The sequence below is a fragment of the Convolutriloba macropyga genome, chromosome 4, assembly GCF_964194025.1.
Source record: "Convolutriloba macropyga chromosome 4, txConMacr16.3, whole genome shotgun sequence".
Classification (NCBI taxonomy): domain Eukaryota; kingdom Metazoa; phylum Xenacoelomorpha; order Acoela; family Convolutidae; genus Convolutriloba; species Convolutriloba macropyga.
In genome coordinates this window covers 59244561-59263061 of record NC_134471.1, presented here as the reverse complement: position 1 = coordinate 59263061, position 18501 = coordinate 59244561, and the positions used below count along the sequence as shown (strand labels likewise).

At 36.5% G+C, this 18501-nt stretch overlaps 1 protein-coding gene across 1 annotated transcript; it reads left to right on the top strand.

Annotated features, from left to right (window-relative positions):
• Positions 1 to 369: 369 nt before the first annotated feature.
• LOC142338115 (uncharacterized) lies at positions 370 to 17860 on the top strand. Its single transcript, XM_075387748.1, has 4 exons — positions 370 to 406; positions 480 to 571; positions 16497 to 16682; positions 17559 to 17860. The coding sequence occupies exons 1-4, from the start codon at positions 370 to 372 to the stop codon at positions 17772 to 17774; spliced, it is 531 nt and encodes a 176-aa protein (XP_075243863.1). The 3' UTR covers positions 17775 to 17860.
• Positions 17861 to 18501: the final 641 nt, after the last annotated feature.

Here is an 18501-nt window from a genome sequence, read left to right as displayed (position 1 = left end):
CAGAATTTGACATATTATGCGTCTAGTTTTAGGTGGCAATGCTTTTAAAGCAAACTGATAATCAGGCATGTTGGAACCTCAATAAGTAACAACTTTCTTTTGAAGCAATCATTTTTCATTTGTTTTTAAAGGTGTCAGCCAATGAAATTTCGATTCGGAAACGTCCCACTTTGAAAAGTTCACAGAAACGTTCCACTTTAAAATATTCAAGCGCTCTTTGAGTTTACAATGATACTAATTTAATATCATAAGCGGTAAACTATCAATTAGCGAAATTAACTGAACAAAAAATAGATGAGCATATGAACTCAGTAAGTGGGGTTCGGACTAGTCTGGAGAAATATGTTCTGTGTTTCCTCTGCTTCAGTTATGGCAAGATTCATGAAAGTTATTGAAGTTCTCATTCGTTAGGCGTACATTTGCTAATGATTTGCTAAAGAATCTTGACAGGAACAGTTGATTTGACGCTCTCTGTTTAGTCCTTCTGGTTGGGATACCCTCGTCAATTGCATTCTTCAGCAACATCATGATCATCTATGGACTCCGCAAACGAGCCAAGAAAAACCAAAAGGTCAGCTACAATTGATTTTAGGAAGTAACTCGATTTGTAAGTTGCTAGAGAAGATTCACCTAATTTGAACGTTGTTCGGGAAGAACCCCTCAATATGTAAATTGTTCAGATATTGAGTGGGTCATTTCGATTCTATAATTATTGACGTAACTAGTCAGCACGTGTTCGGAAAGAAAAACTTTACTAAATGGGGCGCAATATTTATGAACAACTCTTCTTCTTCATGAGTTCGCGGACTTTATTGTTAACATTGGCTGAAGTTTTAAAGGGAAGATGGGATGACATTTAAATAGCTGAAACAAAGCTGTTCCTGATCACAAATCAGCTTGATTTTGGGAGTTTAAACTTAGGATAGTATATCCGGATCTTTCCTATCCCCCCAGCCTAGTGGCATATAACTTTTACGCCCCCGTGCGCACGTGATAACATAGACATGGTAACGCGCTATATAAAAACACAATATTTGTACATGGGGGATAAAAACACGGGGGTAGGGGGTAGATCCGTATTTTGAACACCAAAATGAGCTAAAACTGCAGCTATAATCCAATTTTTGTAAAGTTTATTGACAAAGCAATTTGCTACAAAGCATGTGATGAGACTGTTCGTAGTAATCTGAATTTCGGATCGCGGGGATGCATTATGTTCCCTCAGAATGCGTTACTTTTTTCAAATCTTGAGGTGTAACGGCTGCTCTCCTATCAAGGGCAAGAAAAACTTTACACCGCCCAGTTCGTTTCAGCGGTTTCAAATCTGTCCGTATATTGTGTTTTTGCATTTAACTTTTGTGAACTGCTTTATCCGATATACTGTAGATTACCGTTGTATTACTTGTCGCTCTATTAGCCTCAATAACTAATTGCTCAGCTTTGCTGTTTAACAAATTTGTTTCTCTCAGAATAACAAAACAATTCAAATTGAAGCAATCAAATTTGTTGAGTTTTGATTAATAACTTAAGCTACAAAACGAAATTTGAAATTCTAATTCAAACATGTTGTAGCCCATTAAAATGGCTATGTTTTTGCAAGTTTTAGCTTTCAATCTCCAAGATTGCAAAAACAGTCAGAAAAACTCTTTTGTAAAAGAACAACAATACTAAAGTTTTAAACTTTAAAGTTAGCAAGTCCCTCTATATGTCTCTCACCAATATTGAACTTGATTTAGCATCGTCAAAACCAGTAAGAGCAACTGATTATGTGCTTTGCACTAGGTTTCTCTTATTTAGGAACTTCGCTCCTCAGAAGGAAAGATTGAGAATATCAAAGTCAATTCTCTTTTCAACCAGTCAAAGTTAAGTTAAAACAGTACAATCACTTATATGATCTACAGAAACAGGAAACGATAACAAGTAATTTACTGCTAAAAAAAGTGTGCTTCAATACGCACTGTATGCCAATTTAATGCAACCAATTTAACGAGTTTCAACTGAGTTTTGGTAGTTTTTCAAGCTCTAATTATACTGCTGTACATGTCAAATTTGCATCTGTGTATGGTTGTAGATCCCTATGTCGTAGGATTTGCTGCGTACACGGAGTTTGGGTTTCGGGATACCATACACGGTGCCCCGCACTCTCCGAATTGGTAACCAAGTTGCAAAATTCATCGAATCTGGCATACCAGATTGAGTATATCTTACTCCGTTTGAGCTCAATTTGTGTGATTATGAACACTTGAATATATGGCAAAAATAGAGTAGTTCGAGTTTGAGTTTCCCTTCATGTATTTTTGTTACATACTAATAATAGTTACTAAAAAAATGTGGAACAAGGTGAACAAACCCGTATGGTTTCAATAGAAGGTAGCATTAGCGTTTGCTTGTCATACTATTCTAACTTCGATGCTTGAAATGGCCTTGCTGCGCTATTCAATTTAGTTTTTGAACTAATAATTTCCATTACCAGATCGCCGGCCCTGTTTTCTATCGCGAAAACATCTCTTCCGGTTCGTACTGGAGCGAGCTTCACTGCTGGTCTCTTGCAAGCTCCGTCGCTGGTTCGATTTATCGCTTATCGATTCACAGCGTCAGACCCATCGATGGTCTCCTTGATTTGACCCAAATGATAATATCCTCGCTTATCGCTGTATTCGATCAACCAAACGAGATCACCTTTTTTGGGAGTTTCGTTGACCACAGATCGCCATATTTGCATGTTACTCAGCTTTCGCCGATACTCCTTACAAAATCTATCCCAAATGAGATCTGAATAGGCTTGAGTTTGTCGGAACAGTTTTTGAAAATCAATAAATTCTTCTGCCCATGTTAGATAGGGCCAGAAAACGTTTTTTTTGAAAAACAAGAAGTCATTGGGGGTTAGTGCTTCCAAGTCGTTAACATCTGAACTGACTGGAGTTAACGGTCTTGCTTTCAATGTCTGCTTTACAATACAAATCAATGTTGAAAGAAATTCTTCAGTGACTGATCTGTTCCCCGACACTGCTTTTTTGCAGTTTCTGACCAACAGTTCCCATACTCCTCTAAAGTGAGGTGCTGCGGTTGGGTTGCAGTTCCATATGCTTCATCGTCGAATTAGATGTCCTCTGACCCTTTTTCGTTCCATGCCTCAACTTAATCTGCAAATTCTTGTTCAGCTCCAGCAAAGTTACTCCCGTTGTCGCTGATGATTGTGTTAGGTTTGCCACTTCGCGCAATAAATCTCATTATTGCATTGAGACTACTATCTGTGTCCAATTTGGGAACTACTTCTATATGAACCGCTCTCTTAAATAGACATCTGAACAGACAACCTTATCGCTTTTCGTTTCATAGCCCAGTCTTCACAATGAAAGGGGCCAAACTGTTCAACTCCAATATTTGAAAAATCTGCTGATGGATCTAACTGCTCTTCGAGTAGATCGGCCATGACTGGTGTTATCGTTTGTGCTCCGCCTTTTTTTCCAGCCAACGCACTTACTCTTGGTTGGTCTTAGGGCGTTTCGTAGGCCTAGGATGCTTATCTTTAGCTGAATAATGTTTCTTACATGCCCAGTGCCTTCGTGATGATTGTTCTCGTGCTCGTTCAGCATGAATAATTCAACCGCATGATGTTTCCTATTACGCAATATTGGAGGTTTATCGTTGAAATTCAATTTACATCTGCCCATTCTGCCTTTGGTTCGAGAAAGTCCTTCTTCATCTAAGAAGGATGCAAATTGTAAGATTTTGCTGCCTTTTGGAATTTCTTTTTCAGCTTTCCGATATTTCAATTCTTCACCAAACTGTTCTCGTGGTAGTAACTTGAAGGTGATTGCTTAAGCTTTTCTCTTTCTTCATTGCTGACTACAAGAGTTGCTGGTTTGTATTTGCTCAAAGCTCGCTGCACGTATGCCACTGTATTCACTTGTCCGTTAAACTGGTTGAATATTTCCCACTGAAAAACACCTTTCCTTTCTTCAGCTTGCGTCAAGAAGACCAATGAAGGTGTATTCTCTTCATCTGAGGCAAATGTTGGATTCACTTCATCTGGCCACTCGACTTCTGGCCGCTTCAGCCAAGCCGGCACAGTGAGCCACTCAATTGTCCTAAACACTCCAATTTTGATTGCTCTTGTGTAATGTCGGCAGGGTTGTTGATACCATTCACATGTTTCCACTCTGAAAGATCAGTTGCATCCAGTATCTCAGCCACTCAATTGGCCACAAACAACTGTGGCTTACGATGGGAACTGTGTATCTACTGCAAAACTGTAGTTGAGTCTGAACAACCAAAAACTGCAACTGTTTGACTTTATTTTGGTGGTTGTTGACTATGTGTTCCTTCAACCTCAGTGCCATGACTGCCACTTGCAATTCCAATCGGGGTATTGAAAGATGCCTAATTGGTTCCACTCTGTGTTTTCTAATGACAAAAACCAAATCAGCTGCAAATTGTTTCAGTTGTAAACGTAGATAGGCTACGGCATACATCTTGTCTTCAGATGCGTCAGCAAACACATGAAGTTCGGTTTTATCCCTCTCTTTGTTGAAGTACGTTCTTTCGATGCCTGTTTCAGCTACAATTGGAAGTTGTTTTTTCCTCCTCAGGGGCTCTGCTGCTTCACCTGTTTCCACTTCATAGTCCCTATGTTGTCAATTCTTAGTCCAGATGCACTTCAGGTGTAGTTTCAAGAGAACACTGAATGGCGCAAACAACCCGATTGTGTTAAAATTTAAAAATTTTTGTAACAGAATCGTCCTTTGGGTTATAGGTGCTTCAATTTCCAAGTTTATACCTCTGCACACTTGAAGACTATCATCAGTAACAGTCCATTGAGGTCCGAGTACTGAGATTCCTCTGTATCAGGTTCCACTTAGACTTGCTTCGTGTTGCTGATTGCCCTCATGTCTTCTGGGATTGTTTGGTAACTGCATGGTTGTTGCTTATCCACTTCTTCAATTCTAATCCATGGTGCAAGAGAACAGGTTCTAGTTTGTTGACAACTTCAATTGCTTCTTCAAGAGTTTCTACCGTTTTGATGAAATTTTCCTTGTAAAAATTGTTCTGTACTGCTTTTGTTGCAATAGGATGCGTTTCTTCGTTGTGCGTGGACGCCAAAGAAACCTCAAGCAACTTCTATCCTGCTCGGGAACTTTACTTGCTGAAACATCGATTCGATATCAACCCTCAGGTCCATTGATCCTTTGCGAAATCTGAAGATTGTTCCGATCAACCTGTGTTGCAGGTCAGGTCCTGCTAGTAGCTTGTCATTTAGGCATACTGCTTTGTAGTTTGAGGCAGAGTTGCCAGTCTTACTTTGGGAGGCTTGTTCGGGTTTAGTACCGGATGATGTGGCAAATATCATTCTTTCTCGAAGGTGCCTTTCATTTTGGACTCGTCCAATGTCTTTACGAATATTTTTTCTACATCTGTATCTATAGATTGTTGATACAAACTCTTCAGGTTTGAATCCCATTGGAATGTTCGCTCCAGTGAGTAAAATTGACCCAAGGCTGAGCTGCGATTGTTCTGTATGTTAGGCTCTGGTTCACTCCACAGCATTCCCACTTCGTACCGCTAGCATTTAAACATCGTCGTATTCTCTAGCATCTTATGCGCCTGAAGTTCCTTTTTTGACTGAATGACGACAGTGATTTTGGAAGGATAAATTTCTATGTCTCAACAGGTTTGCATGATCTCAGCCACTTTCACCTCTTCTATTAAGCCGAATTGACAAATATTTTTTCTTATTTTGCCCGTCAGGGGTCCACTGACTACCCATCTTAGCTCTGTTAGAACGGCGAAAGGTTCACTTCGTGTTCTTATCTTGTAGTCCAATGAGCGTTGTAGCTCGCAAGCATCTTGACCAAGAATGATTTCAATTTCCATCAAAACGAAGCTTTTGTTGGACAAAAACTCAAGTGATTGTAGCTTTGCATCAGCTTGTTATTGCTGAAGAGTGTGTTTCTCAAGAAGATTGACGATTGTACAAACGCTCTTTTGAATGCACTTTTGAATGTAGCCCCTTTATTTAGAGAGGAACCTTTTCTGTCTTAAATCTTTTGTTCCGTGTTTGCCAGCTATGTTGAGCTTAACATCGGTGCTTTGGGCTTGTAAATTTTCATAAAAATTTTGATTGATGAAAGAAACCGTTTATCCACTTTCGAGGAAAGCTTATGTGTTCAACTTGTTGCCACCGCTCTTTATTGAGATGGGAAATATCTGAAGAAATCTCGTAACTTCGTTACTTTGGTTGATTGTTGCTGCCCTTGCGTGATTGCCCTCGTCCATTTGGTTTTCTGAGCGTAGGAATTGATTGTGCTTCGTGATGCATCCATTAATACCGCACGCATTGACTTAACAATCTTTGATTGCATGCCGTTTGCCTAGACAACCGTAATGTAAGCGTTGTTTCTCACAGCTGCATACCGATCGCTTAAACTCATGTTTCTGAAAAGTGGACAGTTCCAAATTCTATGAGTTCCATCAGTTAGCGGACTGTGATCACTTTGCAATTGGTTGGTTTTTTCACGTTCGAACTAGCACTTGGATTCATTGTTTCCGAGAACTGCTTGTCTCTATTTGTGCTTCTTTGGTCTTCTTCTCTTACCTCTCTCCTGAAAGCTGAAAACCCTTCATGCACGGATGCCATCCTAGATAGCCATTTTTCAAGCATAATCAGATCAGGCCAATCTTCATCTTTTTTATCAACATAGAACTACCACTTCTCTTTGAGAACTTGAGCTGGATTATCTACTGCTATATTCAGTGTCGAGTTACTGCAGATCACCAATCTGCTTGTATTCTTTGAGCACAATCACAAAGTTTGAAACAATAACTGAGAAACTGATCACACCTGTTGAGTTGTGAGGTTTCACCTGATTCTCTTCAGGAACACTCTCCAGCTGGGCTTCAATGATCACATGAGGTCTTCCAAATTTCCTCTCCAAAGAAAGTGCTTCATGCAGCACCGTAGAGCTGTCCGAAATAGCACATTCCAGAGAATAATGACCATGCAGACCATTCGAGAGGGTTTCCGTCGAAGTTGTTCAACTTAATTTTGGTAGATTACTGCTACCTGAATAGCCAAAATTGTATTGTAGACCAGATCTGGGGAAAGCTTCCCGGTTTTCAACACTCGAGGAACGATCTCGTGAACTGCGATATAGCGAGAAGTGGCTATGAATGTTCAGTTCAGGGGAGATTCGAAGCAATCTTTTGATCGATCTGGTGTTAGAAGGTGGTCGATTCTACCGGCCCAGTCTGAGACATCTGTCTTCTGTAGGGTCCAGTTGAGGGATGACTTTTCTCGAGCACTAGTTGATTGAAAACGAACTTCATCGTTCTCTACTGCTGTTCTTTCACTTTACGCTTTAGCTCACTCTCTTCCTTCAGTAGATTATGCTTGGTTTTCAGTTCCCTCATTTGCATTTCTAGCTCTAGATTTTTCCGCGCAAGACAAGCCTGCATCTTGGTTCCGAAATCCATATCGAATTTCTTCATCCTTTTCTCACTCTTATGCTTTGCTGAAGATGTTTCCAAAAAATTCTCCGTATCTTGTCCCTGCTGTTGCTCTATTTTGCACTCTTTTACCAACTGGATTGTCTGTTGGGTTTTTGCTGTTACTGTCATTGTTATTCACTGCTTGAGTTGTGTTGCTTTGCTCTGCATTCATTGCTGGTTGCGTGCCTTTGCATATATATGCAAGCCAAGGATAGTTGAAATTTGCTTTGCACTTCTTTGCTTCTTTCAGATGTTCTTCAAAGAAATTTGTTTGGTAGGGCACAAGATTGTTTTGACGCTTCAGTTAGTTGGGTATTTCTTCTGGAAGATGAACAGTTTCATGATAGTGGATCTTTAGTTTGTTTGGTCAATCTGATATTTAAATTATTTTGTAGCCAAGCTTCCTTTAGTGTTGACTTCTTCCACTAAATCCTCTATTCGCCACACTGGGCTTTTGCTGTTGATTCGTTTAATTATCCTTGGTGGGTACCTGTTCTCATCAAATTGGACAGCAGTTTGCCTTCCGCTGTCCGGGTCAGCGGAACAAAGGCAACGGCTGCTCTCCTATCAAAGGCAAGGAAAATTTTACACCACCCACTTCGTTTCAGCTCTTTCAGATCTGTCCGGATATTGTGTTTTTGCTATTAACATTTTTGATTTGTATTATCCGTTATTCTCAATATCACTGTTTTATTACTTGTTTCTCTATTAGTCTCAATAACTAATTGCTCAGCTTTGCTGTTTAACGAATTTGTTTCGCTCAGAATAAAAAAATAATTCAAATTGAAACAATCAGGTTTTGTTGAGTATTGATTAATAACTCATGTTACAAAGTGATTTTCAAATTTCTAATTCCGACGTATTGTAGCCCTATAACTTGGCTATTTATTCGCAAGATTCAGCTTTCAATCTCTATGGTTGCAAAAACAATCAGAAGTACTGTTTTAAACTGAAATAAAAATACTTTGTTTTAGCTTTAATGTCTGCAAGTCTCTCTATGGTTTTCTAGTAACACTAGTATTGAACCCGAATAGGCATAGTTAAAACCGGTAAGAGCAACTGATTATGTGCTTTACACTAGGTTTCTCTTATTAAGGAACTTCGTTCCTCAGAGGGAAAGATTGAGAATATCATAGTCAATTCTCTTTTCAACCAGTCAATATTAAGTTAAAACTGTACAATCACTTTTATGATGTACAAAAACAAGACACGATAAAAAAGTAATTCACTTCTTCAAAAACGCACAGTATGTCAGTTCAAAATAAACAATTTAACGAGTTTCAACTGATTTTTGGTAGTTTTTTAAGCTCTATTTATACTGCTGTACATGTCAAATTTGCATCTCTGTTTGGTTGTAGATGACCATATTGTAATATTCTCCAAATGCACTAAGTTTTGGGTTCGGGATACCTTATACGGTGCCCCGCACTCTCTGAAGTGGTAATAAAATTACAAAATTTATTGAATCTGACATACCAAATTGAGTATATCTTACTGCGTTTGAGCTCAGTTTGTGTGATTGTGAAAATGTGAATATATGACAATAACAACGTAGTTCGAACTTGAGATTAATTTCATGTATGTTGATTACGTACTACTAATAGTTACTAAATTTAATTGTTTAACAAAATGAAAAAATCCGTATGTCTTCGATAGAATGTAGCATTAAATTTTGCTTGTCATGCTATTCGAACTTCACTGCTCTAAGCGGTCTTGAAGCGCTGTTCAAATTGGTTGTTGAGTTATTAAGCTCAGCCACCACATGAGGTCAATTTTTATTGTATTGACCTTGTTTGAAATAGATCCCAATCTCGAACCTGTTTGAAAAATAGTGATTGGTTGAAACTATTTGAAATATCAATTTTTTGAGTTTTCAATAATGGATTAGACAAACCGCTTTGTTGTTGTTTTGTCCGGCAGTTTTGAATGAGCGTGCTTCTTCATTTGATGGGTATCTTAGGAGACTCTTGCTAAGGGGCGGTTGTCATGTAAAGCTCCTGTAAGCGTTTTTCAAGATTAGCATCAGTTTTCTGGCTAGGTCTTGCCAGCTAACAGTTAAAGACAATAAAATTGCAAGATCGCATCAGATAGCCCTCAAACGCAAAAATTTAGCGAGATCTAGCAAGATGGGAATAGGACTAATGACCTATATTTCACCAGGGCTTTTTTTTCTTCGTATAACTATTGAAAATTGATGGATTTTGGGGTGACAACCAAAGGTTGTACGACTGAAAAGTTGCCAGATCGTTTACTTGACAGTCTTAAATTTTTGTTTGATGGATAAAAAAGAGTTCAAAATGTACAATTTTCCTTTGAGCTGGCTTCAGATTGACAGCATGTCATAGCTGGATGAATTCATTTTGAAATAAAATTTGCGCTTAAGGGGGCCTAATTTGATTAAAATTATTGGTGTTCATTAACTAAGTTAGCTCATTTATAATACTAAAAGCAATGTCATCTCAACAACTGATCTAATGCTGTAACTGATGCAAAAATGATAACAAATTTGCTGCTGATTACCTGACGTGGCACAGAATAATTACAGAAGAACACAATAAATCATCGCATTACTAGAACAACGGAAAACAGCATTTAAATCTGGTTGACAAAATGCACAAAATAATAGAACAATAAAAATAAATTTCTGCTACCTCAAAAAATTCTAACATACGTCCCAAATTCGCTAAAAATTTTTAGAACAGTTAAGAATTTGATGTTTTTGACAGTTAAAAACAATATGCAGAGACAATTGTCAGCAATATGAAGCTGCCAGGGAAGAATAGTGTTAAACAGAAACAATCTATCACAAGATATAGTGGGCTAAAAATAGAAAAAATTCCCGAATTTGGGAAAAAATTTTTTTCTTTTCATTTGTGAAAAGTGAAAAGTATCCCAAAATTTTGTTTGATATGTTTTCGCTAGATATAAGTTATACATCTTTCTTTCAATTCAAACAGTTTTTTTCACAAAATTGATGTTCACGGAGATTTATCAATCGCAAATAGTTTAATTGCTGCAAAGAATTTAATCAGTGAACCAATGAAACAAGTTTTAGCTCAAAAAGCGAACACGGGGATTTAGAAAAGCTTAACGAGATCAACATACGCGCATTGATGAAGCAAATAATAGCAGACAGGAAATGGTGTTCATGGTATGAGAATTCACAGAAATTAACATAGAAAGTTGTCGCTGAACAAAACAAATCACAAAAATATTACAATATTACAAAATTATCTCCTCTTTATGTTAGCAACAAAATTTTTAACGTTTTTTTCAATCAGCCTAAATTCAAACAATTGGGTACGGTTTCACTCAAAGTAAACGTAAAAGAATTACTAAGTGATCCTTCAAGGTTTACGTGATTTTTTTTAAAAAACTGATGCTGAAGGTATCTCTACTGTTCTAAACAAAAAGTGCGGACATCGTACATGTAATTTCAAAATTCATTTGACCTTTCTTTATATTATTTAAAGCGTAGATTAAAGCATAGATTTTCCTTTGAAAAACTGCTTTTCAATAGCAAAAGTGTTCGAATCTACGCCCTTTGTGGGCATAGTAATTGCATCTGTATTTCGCAGACTCTTTTCTTTTTAAACATAAATTTTTGCACAAACGGAAAAATAGTAATAAATTTCTATTTTCTAAAGAATAATAAGTCTGTGCTTTAAAGAACTTCAAAATATACAGATAGCTCTTGTCATTCATCCGTCTACTGAAGTTTTCAATAACCTGTAGGCTATATTGATAGCCTAAACTTAAGTGCCACTTAAAGTTATGTAATCAGGAAATTGAAAAGAAGACAGAATTTAGAATAAAATTAAAAAAATATTATTTGTTGCTTTTTGGAAGAAATCATATTGGCTCATGTTTTAATGATATATATCCATGGGCATTCTGTTACTTGAATTTTTGAGAAATCAACGCTTTTTTAAACTTAAACTACTTTGTTTTCATTGTAAGTATGAGCACGCAAAAAATAAGAAAAATTAAAGTCTTTTCCACTATAATTTTCATGAAAATTTTTCTTATTTTTTTTATTTCAAAATGAAAAATACAAATTTTCCTGTGCGTCTCGGTTCACTTAAGTTGCTACACTTTTAGAAGCCATAATTTAAGCAATTGCCAAATAGATTAAGATTCTATAGAACCCAACAAACTCCCCCTGGCAGATTTTTTCGTGTTTTTCTTTGAATCAAGAAATATTTTTCTCTCGATTTTTGTTTAATGAGTTTTTGTTTTATGTACGTATGTAATAGAATCAAAACAGTGAATATCATTGGAGGGTTTGACATAGGTTTGGAGGTCGATACAAGACTTCGAAGAACAACTTTAGTTTTTTCAATTTTCTCCAAAATGTATTTTGTGGCCGTATTAATACTTTGCTTTACAAAAATAGCTAAAACTTTTTCAAGTTTAACTATGGGAACATTAGTAAACGCGTTTAACAATTGTGTGAAAAGGTGGATTATTTTGAAAAATTGAAAAGATGTATTTTGTATTCTTTTTTGTCGTTTAAGTTGTTTTACATGAATAAATTTTAAGTAAAATTTATTGTTTTAGTTTTTTATTTAACAGATTTGTAGAATCCATTACAATTATTAACAAAGTGGAGGTTAAAACGTTTGCCCTTAATGATTTCCCAGCTTGCCTTCGCTTTTCAGCTTTCCTGTTTTTTATATGTTCCCCCCTTTTGATCATTGAAAAAAGACTTGGATTTTTCAGTTAAGTTGATCCTTCTTATTGTTTGTTTTTTTTACTAAAGAAAAAAAGGCCGTACTCAAAAACACATATTCTCCCATTTGAAAAAAAAGTTGGAACAATTATAATTCATTGTAATTAACAAATGATACAAATGTTCAAAATCGATGTAAAATTATAAAACTGAAAACTTGAAAAAAACTAAGATAGAACAACAGAATCAGAGATTTCAACTGCGTTGCTTTGATAAATATTTTTTCTCGCTTTGTTCATTCAGGCCACCGCAAAAACAAAATTCAAGCAAATCAGCAACTTGACTAGTTGTGTGCAGCGTTTCATACAATTTTGTCAACCTCAGACAATTAAACTTGATGGGTTAAAGACATCAGTTAGCTAACAATCCGCCTTATGTGCTAACAAACGCAAAATATTTTTTTCGCATCTGTCAGCGCATTTATAATTAATTTTGATAAAGAAAACATAGAACAGGCTTTGACAAATCATATAATAATAAATAAGGACATACACGAAAAGAACCTGTATTGACGCATGAAATTTTTTTCTCGGCTATAATATTCTATGGTAGGACGATAGTTCAACCTAGGAAAAGAGTGAGCATGAACGTTTTTCATCTATGAAAAACGCTGTATAGACCCATGAAAGTAATTTGTAATGACCTTCGGTATATTCTCGACCCTGTAATTTGGCTCAATATAGCCCCCCTGACTTTTTGGGTCTTTTATAGATCTGACTACGGCAAAAAATGATAAGTAACGAAACAGTGTATAGCGCGAAAAGAGGGAAGAAATCAGGTAGAAAAGAGGAGACGGATTCTTTTCACTGCAGCTGCTTCTGACTTTGTTAGATATAATTGTATCTTCAGCTAAAAAAAACTTTATGAACTTTATTGATTTACCACTAACAAAGACCACTTCTTCTTAAATTAATTCTAACAACACTATTTAGATTGATTTTGATCCCCAACTGCCAAGTAAGTTTGATTACGAGTGCTAATATGAATTCTTTAAAATGTTTTTTTTTCAATTAGTGGAGACGAAATCCTTATGCCGAATAGAATTAACGGCAAATAAAGCCCATAAACATTAATTAAAACCCAATCCCAGACCGGAAGTGCCTCTGATCGGGCTCAGCAGCGCTGAGCAATTTCTCTTAATGAGTTTAAATCTCTTAATTTTTATAAAATATTTTCATTTCATGAAAACTGATAATTGCAGTAACTCAACTATGGAAGCACAGATTGTAAAAGTATTGCCAAGGACAATAAAAACCAGCAGCTTAGAATTTTTTTTGTATTTCGTTAGTGCACACTTCTGACTCTATAGATAAATTTCTACAGCTTTCGATAAAAAACGGCTTGATCTAAAGTTAATTGAAACCCACTTTAAGAACTTGCATGCAAAAACCAAGATGGTACAAGGTCCAAAATTTTCTTGAGGAGGCAAATGCAACTTGTAAGGACAATGCAGACTGAACTAGCCAACGGGTATAAAAATGCGCAATTAAAGAGAATATACAGTTTGCAGTAGAACTAATGTCTGCTCAACTCTTAAAAAAGTACTGTTGACCACCTAGTATTAAAAAAAATTATCTGGTGCATTATAGGCATGCGGCGTAGATGACAATACAACAATTTTGAATAATGATATAAAAGGGGGATCGAGTCCAAGTTCATTCTCAGACTCGAAATCAGGAATATTGTTCCTGCTAAAACCAAGATCAGAAAGTTATCAGTAGAAATCTTGGGAAAATCGACAGAGGAAACAGAAACAGCACGAATTACTAGCCAGCGGCGCGGTTGTGAGGAGCAATGAAGCAGATGCACTACAACTACGGTTCGACTCCAATTCTTTTCGATTTTGTTTTAAATTTATTTCTCTCATTCAAAGCGTTACATGCCTGCAGCCGGTTCAAAAACCCCATGGTGAGGATTTTAATCAGAACAAACTGGCACAGCGGTTAATTGTGTGAACACACAATAAAAACAAAAAAATCTAGTCGACAGCAAATAGGTAGACGAGTGCAAGTTTAGTCGACTGCAAACCATTTCGATGCCGACTCTAATCAGCTTCATTTTGGTTTCACAAAGTTCATTTACTTACGTCTGCTGATCAGACATGCTACATTTTTATGACCAGCCACTTGCCTAATAAATTAGGAGGCAAAAACAACTCAACTTTTTTCTGTTGCCTTCTTCAATTCACAATTCAGCCAACCACTCGCTTATTAAATTCGGGGCAGAACAGACTACTAAACGCAAGAAAAAAAGCATGTTATACCCTTTATCAGAAAATTTACGCGTAATTATGATCAACATTTACGCTTTTTTTCATTTCCATCATTTTCAATTTTGTTTTATCTTTTCTGATCGACACTCCACAGATTTCAATAAAAGAAAAACACAAGTTCCAGCTTTCTGTTTTAGGCTTTGCATAGTTTGGTTCAGTGGTTCTGTGGTTCAAGCTTGTACAGCACATTAAACCCATCAATTATCAATTTTATTCATTTTTTGTTAACCTAAACTGAAATTAAAACAATTTTTATTCCTGTTTATTTCATACACTGAATCATTAAACAACTCAACAGTTGTGAAGACGGTCAAGGAATTTGAACATTTTGTCATTTTTTAATAAAAATACGATTCCAAACCCACTCTTGTCAAGTACCTTCCTATTTTCCGCAAAATTATTCTCCCTCTAACCAGCTTCAGCAACAGATCTTTTAACTCTGGATATCAACATAACAGTAGAGTAGCGAAACCTTCAAAGACAAAATCAATAAATCTTCCCGGTTGATATTTGAAGCTCTGTCCAGCCGCTATGTTTTTGTAACCTTATTGGTGCAACTTGTATAGTATGTTTCACTTGTAACGAAGATCAGGACTTGTGGCTTTTCTCAATTTTCCAGATATGGAAAAATATGATCATTAATAATCTGGTAAAATATGATCATTTTGCCAGATTATTATCTAAGATTCCATCAACTGAATTTTGTATACTTTGGAATGAAAAGCTGAATTCATGTTAATTGTTTCATAGAACTTTGCGTGGTATGTTAACATGATATCCGAAATTCGCGTGATTGTTTGAACCCCGCCTTGTTCGAATCCAATTTTTTTCTTTATTCGCGACACTTTGACAAACAGATGAAAGAGATAATAGAACAATTGAAAGTGCAACTACAGAAGACATGTTGGTGCAATTCGTTTTTGCCACGCGAAATTTAGGCATCCACACGAGTGAGTTCCAGCCCCAGCCACGTACATTGATAATTTTCTTTTCTCGAAAAGGATTATTTTTTATTGTTTTTATCGACTAATTGAACATCTTAATTACCTGAAGAAATTGGAAATTGCCAATCACAACATCTCCACGAGGCTAGCCAAGTAAACGATCAGTGTGATTTGGATACCAGAATTGGAGCCAAGTGAAGTACTTTGTGATACTTGAAAGGGCGGAGTTCGAATGAGGCGATGAATGTGTTTTGATACAGAAATCTTGACTAATATTTTTGATATAAAAATATTAATTTAAAAAAAAACTTTTTTATACGTAACTTTTAAAACTAAACTCTTTCCTAATGTGTATTAAATTCTTCTACCAATTTGTTGTACGTAAAATATTGATATATATATATATATATATATATATATATATATTTATATATATATATATATATATATATATATATCTGTATATATATATATATATTTATATATATATATATATATATATATATATATACATGTTGATTAAAACTCTCTAAAGGGTACTGGCGTTTGATATATCAGCTGGGCCTTTTGGTTGTCGTCACAACCATCGAAGCTCAGATGATTCTCGAATATGAACGTTGCTACGTTTTTCGCTGCTTTTCTTGTAGAGCCAACATCTCTCTGTAAAAAAAAAAGCGAAAAAAGGATTAAATAATATGCTCGAAATCGTCTCTGATCAGATCCACTTTCGTTCAAAATCGTTTCTGATCAGACCAAGTTGCGCTCGATCCGTTTATGATCAGACCCAGTTGAACTTGAAGCCGTTTATGATCAGACTCAAGTGCCCTCAAATCCGTGTCTGATCAGACTAAAGTGCGCACCTGCGCTCAAAATTGCCCTGTAATTTCGAGCGCAAAATGGTCAGGCGTGCGCTCGAAATCGTCTGATCAGTACAATTTCGAGCGCATACCTCAGCCTGGTTATTAAAAGTGCATCCCAATTTCTACAAAAATGGAGCGGGGGATAAATACATAAATTGAAACGAGGACAGGGTAAATTAGATGCTGTTCGTCGTTTGCAGATGAAGAGTGGCAATGCAAACGGCAACAATGGCAACAACCAATCAGGAAGCGGGGGTGGAAGCGACTTCTCAATGACGACTCTGTTGATTGTGTCCTCTCTACTCTTTCTGGCATGTGAGAGTGGAGTCATGTGGGGGAACTATGTCCTATTCTACAGTGAACCAGATGCTGATACTCCAGCTGAGGTTGTATTTTGATTTTTATTTGAAAATTGGGTCGAGAGGGGGAGGGGGGTAGATGCAGAAGTTCCATACAGCTGAGGGTACTAACTTACCTCTTCTGGTCAGACTGATAAAGCAAAAGGGGAACTTTAAGTTATTTACTGTTTTGATCAGTTAGATATTTTTTAAGATACAAGATTTACAGTTACCGAAATCATTAAAAAATGAGATTCATTTTGCTTACCTTCAGGATTGAGGAAATCAAACGGCAAAGATTTGCATCAGTGCTTTTGGCTTTAACTGTAAATTTAGTCAAGTATGACTTTGCTGCTGATAGTATGAAAGATAGTAGCTTGTTTTCAGGAAAAAAGGTCCCAATTTTTTCAATTACGTTTTAATAAATTAATTGCTCAGACAATTTGAGTTTTTTAGGAAGATGAGACCACATGCCTCTTGAGTTGAGGCGAATATTATTTCACAGACTTCTAGCAACTGTTAGGGGTGCTTTCGGAATTATTCTAACATGTTTAGACAATTTGGTGGGCTCAATTTTTTCTACCGAAAAAATTGGGTAACTGTATACCGTTTTTTGCTGAGTTATCAAACAGGATCATCAATCTCCAACGGATGACGGTCATTGGAGGAAAGTTAGGATACAGTGTGTGTTTTTAGAAAAAGTTCAATTAGTGCAGAACCAATACGAGCCAATACGAGCAGCAAGAGGCAATATTTGATATATATCATTCAGTTAAGTAAAGGAACAAAAAATATGTAGCTAAGTTTCACAGAATGCGGGTTTTCATTAATTTAAAGGTATAGTAAACCATTTTGAAATCATTTATACCATTTTCATATATTGAAAGAATTGACAAGGAGTCATCATCTTTTGGATTCTTTCAGGTTAACCGTCAATTCCGATCGACCGCCACTTCAATCAGTGAATTCTGTGGAGCTGTAAACTCCTCAATGAACTTCTTCATCTACATTCTCTGCAGCCGAAGATTCAATGCCGCCTTCAAAGAATGGTTCAAGGTCACGTTCAAAGTCGGGGGTGGTGGAGGAAACCGGGGCAATACCAGTGGAGCGCCCAATACTAACACCACCCAGAGAGGGTGACTACTGTTTGAAATGAGCAACGTGAACAGATATTGCCGGTTGAATGACGATTAGTTGGAACAGTTTCTCTAACTTTTTAAATTATTTTGAAGCCTTTAGATTCTTTTTCGAGCCAATTTGAGATAATTTGCATTGAGAATAGTAATAAGGAATATGAAAAAGAAAAGTTTGTAACAGGGGCAAAAAGGATTTAAAAAGTGATGGGAAATTTTTAGTTTGTAGAGATTTCAGTATTATCAAAAAAAAAACCGGAGTTGTTCCAACTAACCGTTGCTCAACCAACCATAGGCCAATCACCTTTATGGACCAATGAAGGACCAAACATTTCCCTTAATTTTTCAATCTTTCCCTTCAAGTTCAAATCCTATCATCCAGCGATATTTTTTTCAAAGAGTGAAGATTGTCCAGACACAACGGGGCGCGGTGCGTTCAAAGTCACATAGTCTGGCAACACCGAAAAACGCACTAAAGTCTGAGCATGAACACGCGAAATTCTGGACAAAGGAGTTAACCTTTTCTCGCAAAAAGAAAAGGTTAAAGTTTTGATTGTAAATCTTTGCAGTTCCTTGATGTGATGCTTAATCAAAAAAATATTCGTAATTTGGTAGTCTGCAAAACACAAATTGTTGCCTGTCACATGCTGATCAGACAGAAGCATTTCGTTCTACGGAGGACCGGTTATTTAATTGAAAAAACTTGCAGCAAAAATTTAAAGTATATAAATTTA